The sequence below is a fragment of the Ovis aries genome, chromosome 3 (assembly GCF_016772045.2).
Source record: "Ovis aries strain OAR_USU_Benz2616 breed Rambouillet chromosome 3, ARS-UI_Ramb_v3.0, whole genome shotgun sequence".
NCBI lineage: Eukaryota > Metazoa > Chordata > Mammalia > Artiodactyla > Bovidae > Ovis > Ovis aries.
In genome coordinates, this window is record NC_056056.1 from 181,407,855 (window position 1) to 181,425,789 (window position 17,935).

At 59.4% G+C, this 17,935-nt stretch overlaps 1 protein-coding gene across 3 annotated transcripts in view; it reads right to left on the reverse strand.

Moving 5' to 3' along the window:
• Positions 1–5,032: 5,032 nt before the first annotated feature.
• Positions 5,033–17,935, reverse strand: part of ELFN2 (extracellular leucine rich repeat and fibronectin type III domain containing 2) — a 56,567-nt gene continuing 43,664 nt past the window's right edge. For all 3 annotated transcript variants that reach the window (XM_027967764.3, XM_027967763.3, XM_060414178.1), the window contains one exon: positions 5,033–12,950. In XM_027967764.3, the coding sequence (XP_027823565.1) occupies positions 10,017–12,491 (2,475 nt within the window). In that variant the 5' untranslated portion in view covers positions 12,492–12,950 and the 3' untranslated portion in view covers positions 5,033–10,016. The remainder of the gene's footprint in view (positions 12,951–17,935) is intronic.

Below are 17,935 nucleotides of genomic sequence, written 5' to 3' on the forward strand. Positions count from 1 at the left end.
AGTCCCAACAGGATGGCAAGGGTCTGGAAGAAGGGCTGATGGCCCAGGAGCAAACAATAGTGCAAAGGAGCCTGAGGTCACTGGATGAGGACCTTTGAGGTCCCCCAGGATGAGAAGGATATTTTCTATGCAGTCCCCTCCTCCTTCCTCAACAGTGAGTGCCTTGGGTCCACTGCCAGGCCCTCCTTACTGCAGTTTGGGGAGACCTGGCTTTGGGACATGCACTTGGCTCAACTCACCTAGGAGCAGAATGTGTAGGTCCCTGCAGCTCCCTGAGGCACCCAGCTGGGAGGAAGAGGCTGTGAGGAGTAGAGGGACCAGTTGGGGGGTGCAGGCCCAAGGAGACCAGCAAGGCATAGGCATGAGCTACAGTTTAGGCCTGGGAGGCAGCCCACCTCCTCATGTCCCAACCCCCCCCCCCCCACCTTCCTTCAAAAGGAAGACTTCATGTGACCTGGAAAGGTAATCCTCAGGTTGAAAGAAAGTCCTGGAAGGGTTGGGGCCTAAGAGAAGCACAGACCCAGGTCCTAGCTGCTGGCCTTACAGTGTGTACATGGCCCTTCTAAGAGCCTCTTTTCCTGAGGACTTCATTCCAGGTCCTTCCTGGAGAATAGGTTTGTAGACACACACACCCCTCCCCCATCCTCACAATGACAGCAGGGAAGGGCAAGAGGGAAGGCAGCTGGGCAGGGCACCCTGAAACTGACCCAGGCTGGGGGACCTCGGAGCAACCCCAGCTGTAGGCCTGAGCAAACAGAGCTTGTGAGATTCTAACACCTGTTCCTCTGACCACTCCCAGCCCTGCAAGCCTGGCCCTTCTCCTCCTCCTCCTCCCATGGTGCAAGTTCATAGTGAACCTTCCCTTAGGAAACAAGACATGGGCTATATTAACCTAAAATAATAAAACAGCCAGTTATTCTACCAGCAAAATGGGTTTATGTGGGAGAAGCAAAGAATTACAACTTGGGGACATGTAACTATGGTGAAATACTTGTAAATTCCAAGAAAGTGAAGGAGAGGAAACTCTTTTATAGAGAAGGGGACGTGGGAGGGGCGGTTATAAACAAAAAGTCCACTGGAGAAAACTGCTTTACTCTGGCTGAGATGTGACACTTAGCTGTTGCCAAGCCAGGGACTTCCTTGGTGGCTCAGATGGTGAAGCGTCTGTCTGCAATGCAGAAGACCTGGGTTCGATCCCTGGGTCGAGAAGATTCCCAGGAGAAGGAAACGGCAACCCCCTCCTGTACTCTTGCCTAGAAAATCCCATGGATGGAGGAGCTTGGTACAGGCTACTGTCCATGGGGTCGCAGAGTCAGGCACGGCTGAGCGACTTCACTTTCACTTTCAAGCCAGGAGAAAATCTTCCTCCTGCTGGCTGTGCTAAGGTAGTGTCACTTCCTGCCGGAAAAGCAGGGTTTATCTCTTTCTGTTGGGATCAGTATTGATAGCTAATGGTACATGCCTAAGCATTCCCCCTTCTGCTCTCCCATGTGAGCAGAAGTGAGGTTTAGTGAGGTTTTCAGTGAGGTCTCCCTTCATCACTTTTCACAGCTGCTTGGGGAGTCAGTAAACAGGGTGACTGGGACCAGGCTGTGGCCACCTTGGGACAGCAGCACAGAGGGGGCTTAAGGGCAGCTTTGGAGGAGACAGGATACAAGCAGGGGCTCCAGCCTGGGTCTTTCTGGGGAGTCCCTCCTAACCTCGCCTCTCCAATCCACACCAACTCCCAGGGAGGCAAAAGTCCACAGGAAAGGTCCACGGGCCAGGAGCCAGGAGGGCCACAGGGAACACTGACCCTTGGTGGGGCTGCTGAATATACCTGTGCGTGGCCTCACTTCTGAGTAAGAGCTCAGAGTCAGGGAGGCCAAGTTCCCTTATAGCAACCCAGGCTGAATCCAGGGGCTGCCCAGAGGCAGGGGGTTGCAGCAGTTGGATAGCAGAGGTCTGGGAAGAGAGGGGGAGGAGCTCTGTCTACTGGGGAGACAGAGAGGCTAGGGCTTGGAGCTGGGCTTCAGGCTCCCCCACTCACTCTTCCCAATCCAAGATTTGGCAGCTCAGCCTGAGGTCACTGGATGAAGCCTGAGTTCCGTGCCTGTCCAGAGAGACCAGGTGGATCTTTTGACCCTGAGAAGGAGCAAGGGTGGTTCAGAGCTGTGGAGAAAAGGGACCGCAGACCATTGGCAGTGAGTAGGAAGACAAGGTAAGCTAGGGTGCCTAGATCAGGGGTCCTGCCAGGCCTAGAGGAGATAGCCCTTGGGTCCTATAGAAATCTCAACCCCCCAAGGCAGAGGCAGGAGGTAGCAACCTGGGAGAAGCAGGGGTCTGGGAGTCACAAACCCGGGGCTGCCTCTGAGAACCAGCGAAGCCCCAGTGGGCTCAATTTGAGGGTATTTCGGGAGAAAGAGCTTTTTGTTGTTGTGAAGGCAAAGTGGAAGCCCAGGGGAGGGGAACTGAACTGAGTGACTTAACAGAAGTTCCCTGGCCAGCAGCTGTGAGGGGTCACAGAATAACCTTGGAACTGTGAACACCTTCAAACCAAGCCCCGGCGGAGCTCGGGTAGTGGGGGCTTTTGTATATGAGGTGTGTTTGTGAATGTGGAGAAGGAGGAAGCAGTCCTGAGCTAGACAGGGTCAAGGTTGAGAGGACATGAGGGCGTTGTCAGACTTTCTGGAGAAGACAGAAGAGCCATGTCACCTGCAGCGCACCCACGGGCACTGGTTTGGAAGAACCCCAATTTGAAGGGCGTGACACAGAAAGTGTAAAAGTGGGGTGCCTCCTGGCATTGGGCTCTTTCTATAGCACCCCAACCCCACCCGAAGCCTCAGGTCCTCGGGAGCCTTAGCCAGCAAGGTTTTACCCAAAATTGCCACAAGGCATTGATTTCCTTACTGCCTCACCCCAGAAGGAATCAGAAGTAGATACCAAATAAACATGTCACATTTGCCTAATTAATAAACATTGTGTGGAGTGATCTGGGATATTTAGTGTTCCAGGTATTTATGATGCTTGTCTGCTCTGTTAAATGTTAAAGCACCAGTGTCCTTGACATTCAAATCGATGATTTGAAAATACGGAATTAGTTCAGAATTGTGATTTTCCTGGAAATACCACTAGTGTGATAAGAAGCTTGGGACGTGACAAGAACCCAGTCACACTAGGAGTAAGCGGAAACTTAGCAGGATACAAGATTCTTTACATAAATGAAGTATTGAAGAAGGAAATCAGATATATTAAATTTCCTGATATAGTTTTGGGAGAGTTAAGAAAATTTACTTAATTACATGTGTATGCAGGACCTAAATTAACCCAAAGTCCCCTTAAAAATGAATGTTCAAATTGACTAGATTTATTCATAGAGTAACCTTTGCGTTGAAATGAAAGGGCATGGATCTTTGAAACTAACTTTGTAATAAAAGTTCATTTTGGAATCCAAGTAACAAAGGAGCGAGCCTTTCTGTACCCAAAAGCAAAACTGTCTTTGAGGACACCTTCCAAATGCCCAGTGACTGTAAACTCCCTAACCCTCATGGTTGTAGTGGCACTCAGGGGGCTTGGGGGGGGGGGGCTGGGGCAGCCAGAAAAGGTGGGATCTGACCTGACCTGGACCCTGCTCCCCCTACACACATGCCCACACTTGGTCACATCTTTGTTGCTTCAGGAATAATAAAAATTTTCCAAGAGAAAAGGCCCATGCTGATGAAGAGAAACCAAGACAGAGTGTCAAAAGAAGGTAGCTGGGCTGGGCTGGGGGACCCTAGGCCAGGCCTGAAATGACAGAGCCTGTGAGATTCCAGCACCTGCTCTTCTGAACCCTCCCCCACACACCTGCTCCCCTCCCCCCCCCCCCAGCCCAGGGGGCAAGTTAGCAGGGAAGCAGGACACAGTTGCTTGAGAGGAGCTGACGAGCAGAAGGAGACCACGGCCTGGGCTGTGGCCACCTCGAGACGGTGGCACAGAGGGTGCTTGAGGGCAGCTTACAGCGGACAGGATACAAGCTGGGGCTCAGCCTGGGTCTTTCCGGGGAGCCCTCCCCCTAATCCATACCAACTCCCAGGGAGGCAAAAGGCTTCAGGAAAGGCCCATGGGCCAGGAGCCAGGGGGGTCACAGGGAACATGGACCCCAGGTGGGGCTGCCGAATGCCTGAGTGGCCTCACTCATGGGGAAGAGCTCAGAGTCAGGGAGGCCAAACTCCCTTATAGCAACCCAGGCTGAATCCAGGGGCTGCCCAGAGGCAGGGGGTTGCAGCAGTTGGATAGCAGAGGTCTGGGAAGAGAAGGGAAGGGGCTCTGTCTACTGGGGAGACAGGGAGGCTAGGACTTGGAGCTGGGCTCCAGGCTCCCCGACTCGCCCTTCCCAATCTAAGCTTTGGCAGCTCAGCCTGACGTCACTGGATGAAGCCTGAGCTCCATGCCTCTCCAGAGAGACAAGGTGCATCTCTTGATCCCTGAGAAGGAGCATGAGTGGTTCAGAGCTGTGGAGAAAAGGATAGCAGACAGCTGGAAGAGGCAAGCAGCCTGGAAGTTGGCCTCAGCAACCTTGGCCAGGAGAAAGGGTACTCCCACCATCCCAACCCTCTAAGGACAGAGAGCTGTTAGAGGCAGGGTCCTTGGCCACTCACTATGGTGCGTAACCCCCAGAAATCAGCTGAGACTGAAGTGATGCCCACTGCTCCTCCGCCTCTACAGTCTAGATCCAGTGATAACGGAGGCCAGGACACCAGGCAGGGGAGTGGGGGCACATGGCAGTGGGCTCCCATGTGTCTAGTGGGATGACACCACGAGGCCCCCAGCAGCTAGGCTTGGGGCAGGGAAAGTGACCCTTAGTTCCCAGCTGGCCCACGTGCTGTCTGGGGAACACACTTATTTCCTTGACCATGGGCGAGGACTTGCCCATTTGATAGGCCCCCTTCCTTAACCCTGCGTGTGAGGCTCTGGTGAGAAAGGGAGATGGGAACTGGCTACCAGAAACTGGAGGCGCTGGGATCCCAACATGCAGAGGGAAGGGGTCAACATTCAACAAAGACCTTCATCCTGTTGTTTTAAATAAGAAATTTATTGCAAATATAGAAATTGATTCTCTCCATACAGGAATCTCCGAGTTGAGGAAAACAATTTCGTGCCATTCAGTTTAAAACAGGAAATAGGGAGGAGGGAGAGGCAGATACAGGGAAGAGAAAATAAATGAAGTTACCCCTCCCCCCACCCCAAAAAGAAGAAAAGGAGAGTTCAGGCCCCGCCACGGGAAGAAAGGTCCACACACAGCTGGGGTTCACAGGTTCGTAGCCCGGGGCCAGGAGCCCAGCTCTGCAGGACCCAAACCAGGTGCCAAACCATGGGACGGGATGGAGGGGCTGGTGGCTCCAGGGCCAGGGTGGGGGCGGCGGAGGAAGCCAGGGGACAAGAGTGGACCCCCCTCAGCCCTGCCCAGCCCTGTGCTTGTTTGGCAAGGGGCAGGTAAAGGAAGGAGAGGCTGACCAGACCCTCTCAAGCCCACCCCATTCCACCCCCTTTCCTCTCCCTACTTCTCGGCAGCAGTGATGGACCTTAATGGGGGACTCAGTGGCAAGCATGAGAACAAGGAGTCTAATACCGGCTCTGTCTTAAAGGTGGGAGGACAGACGAGGAGCACGGCAGCTCCTAGGACTGAGGTGGCTGTGGAGCAGAGGTCTCAGCAGAGAGGGGACCAGCACTGCCGTCAGGCAAGCCCCAAACTTCACTCTGGCCTGGCGGGCAAACTTCAGGGGGGGGCCCTTAAGCCCTGTGGGCCTCTCACACCCCCAGGCTTCCTCATGCCTGATCACCCATCCACCACCTCAGAAAGAAGGCCCCCACTCCCTCCTCACGAATGTGGTGGGATGCTGCTGAATCCTGGGGTCCTTGCAGGGCAGGGCCAGAGTAGTGGAGGTCACCGGAGGAGATACGTGGGGGCGTCCAGCCCCTTCTAACCACCTCACTTCTCCCCGCTCTCATGTCATCCTCCCCTGGACAGCGGGCTAGTCCTCTGGCTCTGTCCTTCAGAGCTTGGCTCCCCTGCCCTGAGGGCTCCCCCGGCCCCTCTCCACTCTATTCTCCCGATTTTTAATTCTCTGTGCATTTTGTGGCTGTCCCTTCACTGCATGTAAGCCCCTTATAAGCCGGGACCTGTCACTCTTGTCCCCCATGTCTGGCCCCTTTCCTGGCCTTAGTATGTTTGGAGACCCTAGAAGATTTCTTTCCTTCCCCCTCCCTGTGCTTCTGCTTCCCCATCTGTTAACATGTTCAGGACAGGAGGGGTGCAGGTGGGCGACTCCTCGCTAGGAACCTCAGAGCCCTTCGGCCAGGCTCAGACTCTTCTCCCTGCCTCTCTGGGACTCTGCAGACCTCCTCTTCCCAGGTGGGTCTTTCTACTCCAACCACCCCCCCCCCCCCCACCCCGGCCCTGGCAGACAGTCCCTTCCCAGCCTGGACACAGACCACCACCATCCTCCTGCTCTGTCCCCTAGGAGGGGTCAGGGGCAAGGAGCCTCTGGGGGGCCAACACAGGCTCCTCCTGTGGAGAGGAGACAAGCCCGAGACCCCGAGGAGGTGGCCACCCCAGACTAAGCTTTCTTCCTGCCAGACCCCTACTTTTCACTTTTGGAAGGCTATTAGCTCCAACAGAGGGGTCACAGTCCCTACTGCATTCTCTAGGAGACCATGCGTGCCCCTTCCTGGGGATAGGTGCCAAGGAAGCTCCTGTGAAGGTTTATTCAGAGGCCCGCCAACTTCCAGAAGGTCCAGGGTGCAGCACGCAACCCCACTCCACCAGGCCCCCCTGTCCCCCTCCTCCCCGGGAAACCCCCCCTTCCCTTCTCTCTTGGTTGCATGCCCTCCTGGCCTGCCCAGGCCATGGCCCCGGGGTCCACCGTGCTCATCACCATTACAAACACAGGACCCTGGCCAGCCAGATTCCTGGACGTAAATGTTCACCAGTCTTTTGTGAATATTTTGCCCTGAACAGGACACAGGACATAGATACAGGAAAGCCTCTGGAGTGAGCAACAGTGTGTGCCCCCCTCCCCAGAGCTTTGGCCTGGCCTGGGCACCTAGGAGGTTGTCTTATTCTGCTTCATAGACCTGTGTGCCCTGGGCTGTGAATGTGGATTCACCTCCTGAAGTGGAAGACCCTTGCGGTTAAGATGGGGACCTATCCTCTGAAGCCCCCAAAGCCAGCCTATCTGAGGTTTTTATAGGTCACCTTCAGCCAGGAATGACAGGGGATTGAGGGGAGCTCTGGTTCCTGCTGCAGGATTCCTCCCCGTGGGCAGCAGTGCTGTCCCCAGGCCACCCTCAAGGGAGGGGCTCCCCCTATGGGTTCTTCCTTCAGGGCCCCAAGCCCCTCCTTGTAGAGCCACCCATGAAGCCCCAAGCTCTTGGCCTCCTGTACTCAGCAATATGACTCACTCTCCCGACAGGCAAATCACCAGACTCCTCCCTTTTGGGGACCTCCCACGTCATCTGCAAAATGGGAGCAAGTGGGATAGAGGAGTCGTCCCCCCAGGTGCCCTTCCCTGGGGCTGCCCTTCCCTGGCCAGGAAGAGGCTGATGGGAGGAGGGGAGGCGGCACTTGTGGGCTGGCCCTGATGTCCAGAAAGACAGGAGGTGGGTCGGCGGGCGGGGGGGGGGGGGGGGTGTTTTTGGTGGCACCTGTTTTGGGTCATTTGCAGAGCGGGCCCCTCCCTGGGTTTCAAGAGCTGCTTGTCAGATCACAACAGAGGGAATGTGGGAATGGGAGCGCGGCGGGGAGGGAGGGCGGGCCAGGGAGTCTGGACAAACTGGCACATACACGACAGATGTTTGCTCAGAAAAATACAGTAAAATCGTCATGCAAATATAACAGGGAATCTGCTTTCTCACATCACTGGCTTCTCTGCTTGCTTTTCTGTTTCATCACTTCAGTGTGAGGAGAGGTTGGGGGCAGGTTTTGGGGAGTTGGGGGAGGTCTGCTCTGCATATCCATGCTGGCCCCCTCCCCTCCACTCCCCCAGGAGAACAGTCCTTTCTTTGCAAATGTCACCCCAAAGTGAGCCCCAGGCTTGGTCTGTCCCCCAAGTGGGGCTCAGTTGAGCCCTAAGGCCCCTTTTCCCTCCACTGTCCTCCCCCAGGAAGGTCGCTGGAGCCCACCACCCAGGGAATGGCACTAGCTTTCCTGGTCAGAATCCCCTCCACAGTATAGGTCTTGGTCCCATCCAGCACCCACCCTCACCCCACAGTCACACCCTTAAAACTCAAGAACCCAGCTGAGTGACAGGCCCAAAGCAGGAGTGTGAGGAGAGCCCAGTGGGCTCCTTCCACTCCTGAGGTGGGTGGGGTACCAAGGGGCACATGGGCAGGTGGGCAAAGCCAGAGTCATCTCACTCCCCACTGGCCCACCTCTCATCCACAGGTGCAGGGGAGCTGACTCCGGCCCCTCAGCACCCTGACAGTGTTCAAGACAGTCTCCAAGATAGTCTCAGGACCCCAGATCCGCCCCTTAGAGCTGACCCCAGGAAGCCTCCAGCTCTTGAGAAAGGCAGCCACCCCATCTGGCCCTGCCCTCCCTCACCGCCCTCTGCCACCCACACTGACTGAGAGAGAACCCCCAGAAGCCCAACGGTCCCAACTGCCAGGCTCTGGGTTGCCATGGCGACAGAGGCAGGCCAGGGAGGGGGAGGGGCCCCAGGAACCCAGCCTGCTCCTTCCCAGTAGGGGTATGGGGGTGCTCACTGTTTGTGCTTTGTTCGATGTTGGGTGGGGGTCAACATGGGAGGAGCGGCCATTTCCATGGAAACATGGGGGCCTCTCAGACCAGTGGGTAAGGTGGGGATAGGCAGCCAAGAGGGTGTGAGTGGAAAAACCCCAGAAGGTCCTCCTTCCGCTGGGCAGGCTGAGATGCTGCCCAGAGAGCCCACAGCAGGGCTCTGGCAGGTGGGAGGCCAGGATGTAGGGGCAGAGGCAGGAAGGCCCCCAGTGGACTCCACCCCCCGGCTGCTCTCAGGTATCACAGTTCACTCCTGCCCTTCTGGGATGAGGAGGGGTCTTGGAGGCCCAGAGAGGCTGGGGGGCCAGGGTGTGGAGGCCTGCACCTGAGATGCGGAGGCCGCTGGCCCAGCCGTTCTCCTCAGACCCCATCGACAGCTCCCAGGCTACTTGGAAGACACTTGAAGGGGGCTGGTGGACCGTCCCATGCCTGCACCTCCCCTATGACCAGGACCTCCCACTTCTCCTGGGTGCTGGCATCAGGGGGCAGAGAGTCCCCCACAGCCGCCCATGATGAATCACAGTTCCACGCTCTGGGGGCGTGGCCATGAGCCTTTCTAGAAAGGAAAAGCACCTGCCTGACCCTCAGCTCCAGGAGACCACAGCTCTGGAACCGGTAGTGGATGGACAGAGGGTGAGGGCCCCAGAGGAGCCACTGGGGGACTGGGGGACAGCACTGGGCTGGGAAACTGGGAGACTGCCTCTCACCTGCCATGTGACTCCCTTCCTCTGGGCCTTGGTCTCCCCATCCATAAAGGGAGAAAACGATGCCCAATGTCCATATGCTACTGTCTCCCAGAAACCTGTCCCCCATCTGGGGGGACCCACTCCCCGCCCCAGGAGAGCTTGGGTCCATCTCCACCCCAGGCTCCTTTACCCCAAAACCTGTCCCTAGTCCCAGAGCCCCAGACCCCACACCCTCTTCTGGCTTCCTCGTCTGCCCCTCCCCCCTCCCCCGCCCCCAACCCAGCCCGCACACCCCGGCAGAGTCCCTGGGCAGCACAGTAAAGACCACTGGTTTCGGTATCAGTGTGTAAACTTTAAGGAGAACATGTCTTTGTTTTCCTGTCCGTTATTGTCGGGTGGTGGTTGTTCACAGTCAGGTGGTGGTCAGGTGTGTGCGTGGGTGCGTGCGTGCGGGTGTGCGTGTGCGTCCACTCCTCGGCCCCCAGCGCGCCCCGCCCGGCCGCCCCGGCCCTTCCCCGCGTGCCCCTGGCCCGCCCCCTCCAACCTCACCAGGGTCGGGGGTGGGGAGAGGGTCACAGCTTCTGCTGGGCCGAGACCCCCTTCCAGTAATCGAGGATGTCATGCAGGTCCTCGTCCTTGGCGAACTGGACCTTCTTGCGCAGGGCGTGGCCGGCGGCCATGTACACCTCCTCCCGGTGGTGCTTCTTGTAGGGCCGGAAGCGTTCCCAGATCTTGTGCGTGCTCTCGGACGAGTACTCAGGGCTGGAGGAGTAACCTGAGTAGTAGTGTCTGGGGGAGAGCTGCGAGTAGGTGGAGTCCCGCTTGGTGCGGGTCAGCGGCTTGAGGAAGGACACACGCTGGCTCAGGCTGTCGGTGCCCTCCTCGTAGTACAGGGCCGGGAAGCTGTGCCGGTGCTCGCTGCAGTGGTAGGCGGGCTTCACCTCCAGGTGGTGGACGGTGCCGCCCCCGCCGCCGCTACTCCCGCTGCTGCTGGCCGGCACCAACGGGAGCCGGTCCAGCGGGCTGTTGAGGGGGCTGCCCTTCTCGATGTACTTGGAGTCGCCCTTGGCCAGCCCCGGAGTGGCCGGATGATCCGGCACGTCCAGGCTGAAAACCTTGGCGCTCTTGATGGAGCCGCTGGAGGAGACGCTGCAGGTCTTTCGAGCCACGGCGGCATCGGCGCTCAGCTGGCGCTGCAGCGGGTGATGGGAGCCCTCCTTATAGGGGGGCGAAAGGAAGCTGGGCCGCTCCAGCACCCCAGGAACAGGGGTGGCGGTGGAGGAAGTGGTGGAGGCCGCAGGGAGGGACTGGCACTCGAAGGCCATCTCAGGGTCCCCACCACCACTGCCACTCCCCAGGAAAGAGGCCGAGTCCAGCTTGAGGGCATCGATGCAATTGTTAATGATCTGGTTGACCTTGTCCACCTCCTTGGCGATGGTGGAGATCTCAGCGGCCGAGCCCTGGCCGTTCTCCAGCTCAGGGAGGTCATCCTCCGGCCGTGCCAGGCCCTCGCTGCCCGTGCCTGTGCGCACCTCGATATAGTTGCCCTTGGTGGCCACCTTGGGCGTGTCCAATCCAGCCTCCAGCCCCTTGGAGGCAGTGGGCAGCTTCTCCCCGATCATGGAGGGGATGGAAGACATTCGGGACACGGGCAGCACGGGGGGCTCGCCCAGCTTCTGGGCGGCGTGGACCGCAGAGCCGGCGTCCACATCCGCCCCATAGCGCATCTCCAGGATGGTTTTCTTGACCTTGACTGACTTCTGCTTCTCCTCCTGCATGCGTCGCTTGCGCAGGCAGTAGTAGACGGCTCCCAGCACGATGACCATGCCGAAGAGGCAGCCCAGGATGGTCATGATGTAGTGGGTGGTGGTGGAGGTGCTGGGTGCCAGGTCGCCGGGCACTGGGTCCCTGGTGGTGAAGGTCAGGCAGGTGTGGTTGAAGCGGCGGCTGTTTCGCAGTGAGGTCACGCAGAAGGTGTACTCGGTGTGCGCCCGCAGCTTGTCCAGCGTCACGATCTCCTTCTTGTTCTTGAGTGTCATGACGTCGGAGAAGTAGCTGTTGTTGTACTGGACCAGCACGTACATCTTGCTGTACGGGTGTGGGATGATGACCACCAGGGTGGCTGAGGTGAAGGTGACCTGGTGCAGCTTGATGGCTGGCCCCGCTGACGCATCTGTGGTGGACGAGGCTGGCGGCTCCACCGACAGGATCTCGTCGGGGCTGAAGCCTGAGTTCTCGTCAGGCTCCCTCTGGGTGTCAGTGGAGTAGGGCGTGGGGTGGCTCGCAGGCCGGGCGGGCAGCGAGCCATTTCGGCACTTGGCCTGGAGCACGGTGATGGCGTTGAGGCTGTGGTAGGGCCGGGGCACCAGCAGTGGGTAGCCGGCGAACTCACGTGGCGACTCGCACTGCAGGCGGTCATAGTTCTTGGTTACATTGTTGAAGACCACAAGCCAGGCCAGGAAGCCGAAGAGGTCGCACTCGCAGTTGAAGGGGTTGCCGGCCAGCTCGCACACCATGAGGCTGGCCAGGCTGGCGAAGGTGGCGCCGTCGAGACGGCTGAGGCGGTTGGAGGACAGGTCAATGCTGATGAGGCTCGGGCACTCGGAGAAGGCGGCGGGCGTCACCACCTCAATGAGGTTGTGCTGCACGAAGAGGAACTGCAGGCGGCCCATGCCCCGCAGCATGCCCTCGGTCAGGTTGCTGAGCTTGTTGTAGCCCAGCTGCAGCACCTGCAGGCTCGACTGGCCCAGGAAGGCGCCGTCCTCGATGTAGGAGATCTCGTTCTTGGTGAGGTTGAGGTCGGTGAGGTTCCCGAAGCGGTTGAGCGAGGAGTAGAGCACGGCCTTGAGCTTGTTCTCGTTGAGCCGCAGGTCGTGCACAGTGCTGTTGATGTGCTGCGGGATGGTCTCATAGGGCGGCTGGTTCTGGCTGCAGATGGCCAGCCACACGTACCCCTTGTCGCCCTCGATGAGCCAGCAGTCGGCGCGCACGGTTCCTGGCCGGCACACGCACAGCAGCGCGGCCGCACACAGCCCCAGGCGCAGCATGGCTCCAGCCACGGCCCCCTCTCAGGCCTGGCTCAGGGTGGGGGGCCGGGGCGCCGGGGGGCCTAGTGGCCAGAGGTCGGGGCCAGCAGCACAGTCCTCCCTGGGGCTGCCACCATCTTTGGGGGGACCCCCAGCTCGGGGGCCCCAGGTGAGGCGGGCACGGCCAGTGCCAACCGTCAGGGGGCCTTCTGGGGTGCTACCCACAGTTGCCGGGCACCAGAGCCAGACCAAGGCCAGGGGGGCTGCGGGCCCCACAGCCTGCTTCCCTGAGGTGCTCCTTTCCTGCCAGGAAGATGCCCAGGTTCTCGGGGCTTGACTTCCTCTGCCTCTTCCTCTTCCTCCTGGGGCTCTGGGCTCAGAATTTCAGATGATTCCCACAGGAGGCTGGAGACTGGGACTCTGAGGGGGGTGCACGAAAGGCAGGGACAGGAAGGAAGAGACCCGTCTGTCACCTGGTTCCTGAAAGGCAGCACCGAGAGGGCAACAGATCAGCGTGAAGGCTCAGGGCAGCCCTCTAAGCTCCAGCGCAGGCCCCCGGCCCCACTCCCACCCCCTCCCAGGGCGTCCTGTGCCAGCAGCACTCTGGGCCCCTGTTACATAAAAGGAGGGGGGTGGCAGGGGGGCAAGAGGGGGAGGAGGGGGCCAGAGGATCTGGGAGGAGGGAAATCAAAGAAACAAGAGGGAGGAGGGAGGGGACAGTGTCTGAAGCCAGGAGACAAGGAAGGGAGACTGGAGACTTAACAGGGCAGGGGCAGATACATGCACGTGTCAGCATCGTCGCGTCCACACTCGTCCACCTGCCCGCACAAAGACCCACATGCCCCCACGCGAATCCGAACTGCATAGCAAGCTCACATAGACAGGTGCGCACCACCACACACACACACACTCACAAGCACACCTACGGTCTTGTGTACCACAACAGGCCCGTACACACATGGTACACACACGTACCCGGGCAGCCACCCTCCAATCCAGAAAAGAATTAAGGAGCCCAGCGAAATGCCTCCTCTCCTCCATGCCCAAAGATAAATAATTCATTTGTTGTGTAACTGCTCTTGTTCCAAAAATAATTCCCTTGTCTCGGCTTTCATGGGGGAGGAGGGGCAGCAGAGCAACATGGTTGTGAGCCCCCCAGGCAGGGGGTGCACAGCGGCTGGGGTCTCCCGCAGTGGGAGGGCAGGAGATGAGCTCTTCTTATAGCAAAAGTAGAGCCGAGGGAAAGAGAGGGCGAGTCTGGGAACCCAGACACACTCCCAATAGCCCCTCCTCATAGTGTTTTCCAGTAGGGGGCACCCCCAACCCTGATCCTGTAGGGGGTGCCTCAGGCAGAAGACAGAGGCATTAGGAATGCCCAGGCATCTCCTCAGTGGCTGGAGAGTTAGAGGCCCAGAGAGGGGCAGTGACCTGCCCAGAGTCGTATACTGCAGCCTGGGTCACGGCCAGGATCAAGGCTCCTGAGCCAGCAGCATTCCGGCCTGGAGCCCCATCCACCCTGCTCGATTAGTCAGATGGACTGCACCACCTCTGAGTCTTGTCTCCACATCTATAAAGTGGGGACCAGGCCCCTGCCGGGCCTCTGACGGGGGGAGAAGTAAAGTGAGCCATGTTGCCCATGCTCGACTTTCAGGGGTCAGGGGAGGCTGTGCAGGGCTCCCAGCCCGCAGACCCTCAACTTCGTGAATTTCAGTCTAGGGGGGACTTGCCCTGGTCTCCCAGCAAGCCAGACACGGCCCGTCACCCAGATCAGTCTCTCACACCCAGCGCTCTCCTGGCTGTGGGAAGAACTCAGCCCTCCCTCCGTCCGTCCTGGGCACTGGCCAGGGATGTGGAGATTAAGCCAGAGAAACCCATGTTTGGATCAAGGAAGCCAAAGACTGTTCACAAGGGCCGCCTCTGCCTCCCGCTCCTCCTCCCAGGAAACTCCAGGAAAGAGAGCGCTTTAAGAAAAAATGTGAAACCTTTGCTGTTAAAAGCAAAACCAATTTACAGCCCTGAGCCCCAGAGGGCTGGAACTGAGGAAAGGGAAGTGGAGATGGAGAGAAGTCCCCAGAGCAGCGCAGGCAGGCAGTTTCCATTGAGGCGGCAAGTGAACAGGGCATCCAGATGTCCCATCAGATGGAAGGCTGATGCAGCATGAGAGGCTGTGATTATCACAGTTGCCACAGGGGGTCAGCCTCACACCTCCTCGACAACCCCCCTGCCCCCACCACCAGTCCCTGGGCCAGCTCAGGCTGAGAGGCCAGATGGGGGCTGGGGAGGAGGTAACCACGAGGCTGCGGGTCAAGATGGGGTCCCCAGGCAGCAGAGAGCATTTTTGTCCTTGGCTCTGCCAAGCACATTCTCAGGGCTGGAGTCAGGAGAACTGGGCTCCCTTCTGACGTGGCAGCTGGCTCCCAGGGGGCCTCAGGCCAGTCCTACCCTTCTGGGGCCTCACTGCCCTACGCCGCCAGGCAGAGAGGTTGAACCACAGGGGGCTGACTGGCCAGGTCTGTCCTGTCGAGGACCCTCCGTCTGCGCCTCCACCGGCTGGGAACGTCTGGGGACCGCATCTGTATGCAGGTGATGTGCAGGTGTGCGTTGGTGTGTATGAGGAGACAGGTGTGCAGGCCAGCGTGTGCACACTCATGCCCATGTGCACAGGTCATGTGCCCGCCTGGCCAGCTACAGGAGTGAACAGCAGAGTAAGAAGGGGCTATCTGTGCGTGGAGGGGTGGGAAGGGATGCATGTGGGCCATCTCATGGAAACGCAGGCACGCTCCTGCCTGTATGTTGACATGTTAATAAGCACGTGTGTCCCACATGAATGCGTGTGTATGTATGCACATGCGCAACTTTAGCCGCATCAGGCCCCCCCTCCCACCCTCAGATCTGAGTTGCTCAAAGCGGAACCCACTCAGGCAAACCTAGCAGCTAGCAGGCAGGCAAAGCTGGCCAGACTCTTGGAAATCCCAGGCCAAGCTGAGGGTGTGGGAAGAGGCAAAGGGGAGGGGAGTGGAATAGGCGAAGGGGCCCAGGCTTGAGAGAGGGCCGGGGCAGGGCGGGGGGCGCACTAGCCCCGCCCTGCATCCTCCCTTCCCAAACAGTCCAAGGGGTACAGTGGCACCTGTGCCCCTAGCCTAGCCCCTCTGAGCTCTGCCCACCTCGGCCCTCAAGGTGACCCCGCCCTCTCTCCTGCTCCTCCTGGTGTCCAGCTCCCCCTCCTTCCCCCATGACTCAGAGTGGGGAGGAGGCTCCCCATTACCCCGTCCCATCGTCCCATGTGCGTCAGCTGCCTGTCCCTGACCCGGGCTGCCTGCCCACCACCCGTCGAGGCCTGACGCAGCCAGGGAGGGGGAACGGCAAGGCCGCTAAGGCGCTGACAGCAGCACTTGGCCCCCCGCCCGGCTGCACACCCACTCGAGGTGTGGGGAGGGGCGTGCCGGCTGCTGTGCTGTCGGGCCTCGGGCTGACGGTTCTGGGGGCCGGGCCCCCCTGCTCCCACAGGAGTGATGCCCCAGCCCAGACACTAGTGGGAGGAACCAGGGCCCTATCCGCCCCCTCACCCCGCCCCACACGCCAGGGGCTGGTGAGGGAGAGAGGAAGTGAGGAGCTGCAGCCCAGAGGCGAGAGCTGAGGAGGAGGGAGAAGCCAGAATCTGGAGCCAGCTGAGCAGGGAGAGAGAGAGGAATAGAGATAAATGGAGAGGGAGCATGGGAGACGGAAGAATCGATCGGCAGAGAAGCACGGCGTGATGACAAATGGGGGGGGGGGTTCGAGGGAGGGCACACAGTCCAGCTGCCCACTCCGCCCACCCACCCAGGGGCCAGGGAGACAGATGAGCACTGAAGCCACCACGATGCTGTCTGTGACCAGCCCGGGAGCGGGGTGGGGAGCAGCGGGAAGCGGCTGGTGGAAGCAGAGGCCTTTACTGCCCAGGATGCAACCGGTGCAAAACGTGGGAGGGTATGGTCACCCTGGGAAGCCAACTGTGGGCCAGTGGCCGGGCACCAGGGCTTGTGCAGCGAAGAGCAGGGGGCCCAGCTGACCTGGACCCCTCTTCTAATGTCCTACCGTCGCCCCACTCCCATAGGTGTGGGTATTGAGCGAACTCTGGCCAGAGAGGGGGGCAGGCCAGCAGCTCTTCGAGGGTCTCTCTCCTGCCGCCACAGAGACGGAACGTGGCAAAGTTGGGGGGCAGCATGCCATCGAGGGAGCCTGGGGACCCCAGTGCAGCAGGCTACACACTGCATGATGTCCGCTCTCATGTGGACACCCCTGCACAGAAGGAAGAGTCGGCGAGGCCCATGAGGGTCTGAGAGGAACCGAAGAGGGGCCGGGGGTCTCTGTTAGGAGCTGGGCCTCAGAACATCCAAGTCACTCTGGGCAGAGCCCTCCCCTCTCTCCAGGGCTCAGCACCCACCCTCAAGTCGCCGGTCATCCCTGATGGATTCTGTGCCCTGCTCCAGTGGCCAGGATTCAAGACTCCTCCATAGACTCAGAATCCTAGAACCTCTGAGCAGCCGGGACGAGGCATCCTGGCTCTGCCCAACCCCAGTCACTGTCAGAGGGGAAGCTGAGGCCAGGACTGGGGAGGGCACGTACGGCTGGTGGCAGGTCCACTCAGGACCCAGGGTTGCAGCAACAGACTCTGATATGCCAACCTCGAATCCTCTCTGGGAGCTTACTCCCCCGACATGGGCCCCGCCCCCCAGCTGCCCCAGGACACTGGGCATGGGCAAGTTTCTCTGCCTGGGAAGTGGGTTTGAATGATCCCTCCCTGCAAGGCTCCAGGGCAAGCATGCTGCCTAGTGCAGAGCAGGTGGCCTCAGAGAATGTTAGCTACCATCCTTCATGAGGCTCTTCTCATGATTTCCTCACAAGCCCATCAGGGTTCCCCCAGACTCAGGCTCCCTGAAGCCCTCGGTCACATCCCCCCAGACCCTTTCACTTCAGGCCGGCCACCAAGCCCCCCAGTCAGAGGGGAGCTTTGACCTCTCCACCCCAGGCTGTGGGGCTGGGAGGGTCAGGGGGTCATTGGGCCACTCCTCCTGCCTGGGCTGGGCGAGATGATGAACAGGGTAAGGGCCTGTGTGTCCCCAGGCTCAGGGCGGCTGGGGTGGGGGTGGGCAGAGGTCAGAAGGCAAGAGGTGGGGCCGCTGACTCTGAGACCTTGGGTCCTCTCCAGACCTCAGTTTTTCCACCTGTGTGGCAAGGTGAGTATCTCCCAGCCACCAGGGCTCCCAACAAAAGCCTAGGACACAGTGGAGACAAACACAGTCTCTACAGGGCAGGAAGCCTGGCGAATGCACAGCTCCCGCCCATAATGTCACACCCTTGTGGATGTTGGTAGGGTCCTGGGAGTCAATGGGGGAGAGGCCATGTGTGTTCGACCTCCCAGGAGCGGGACGTAAGGCTTAGCCAGGGAAATCTCATTTGCAGCAGCTGATCAGCCCTGGCACGGG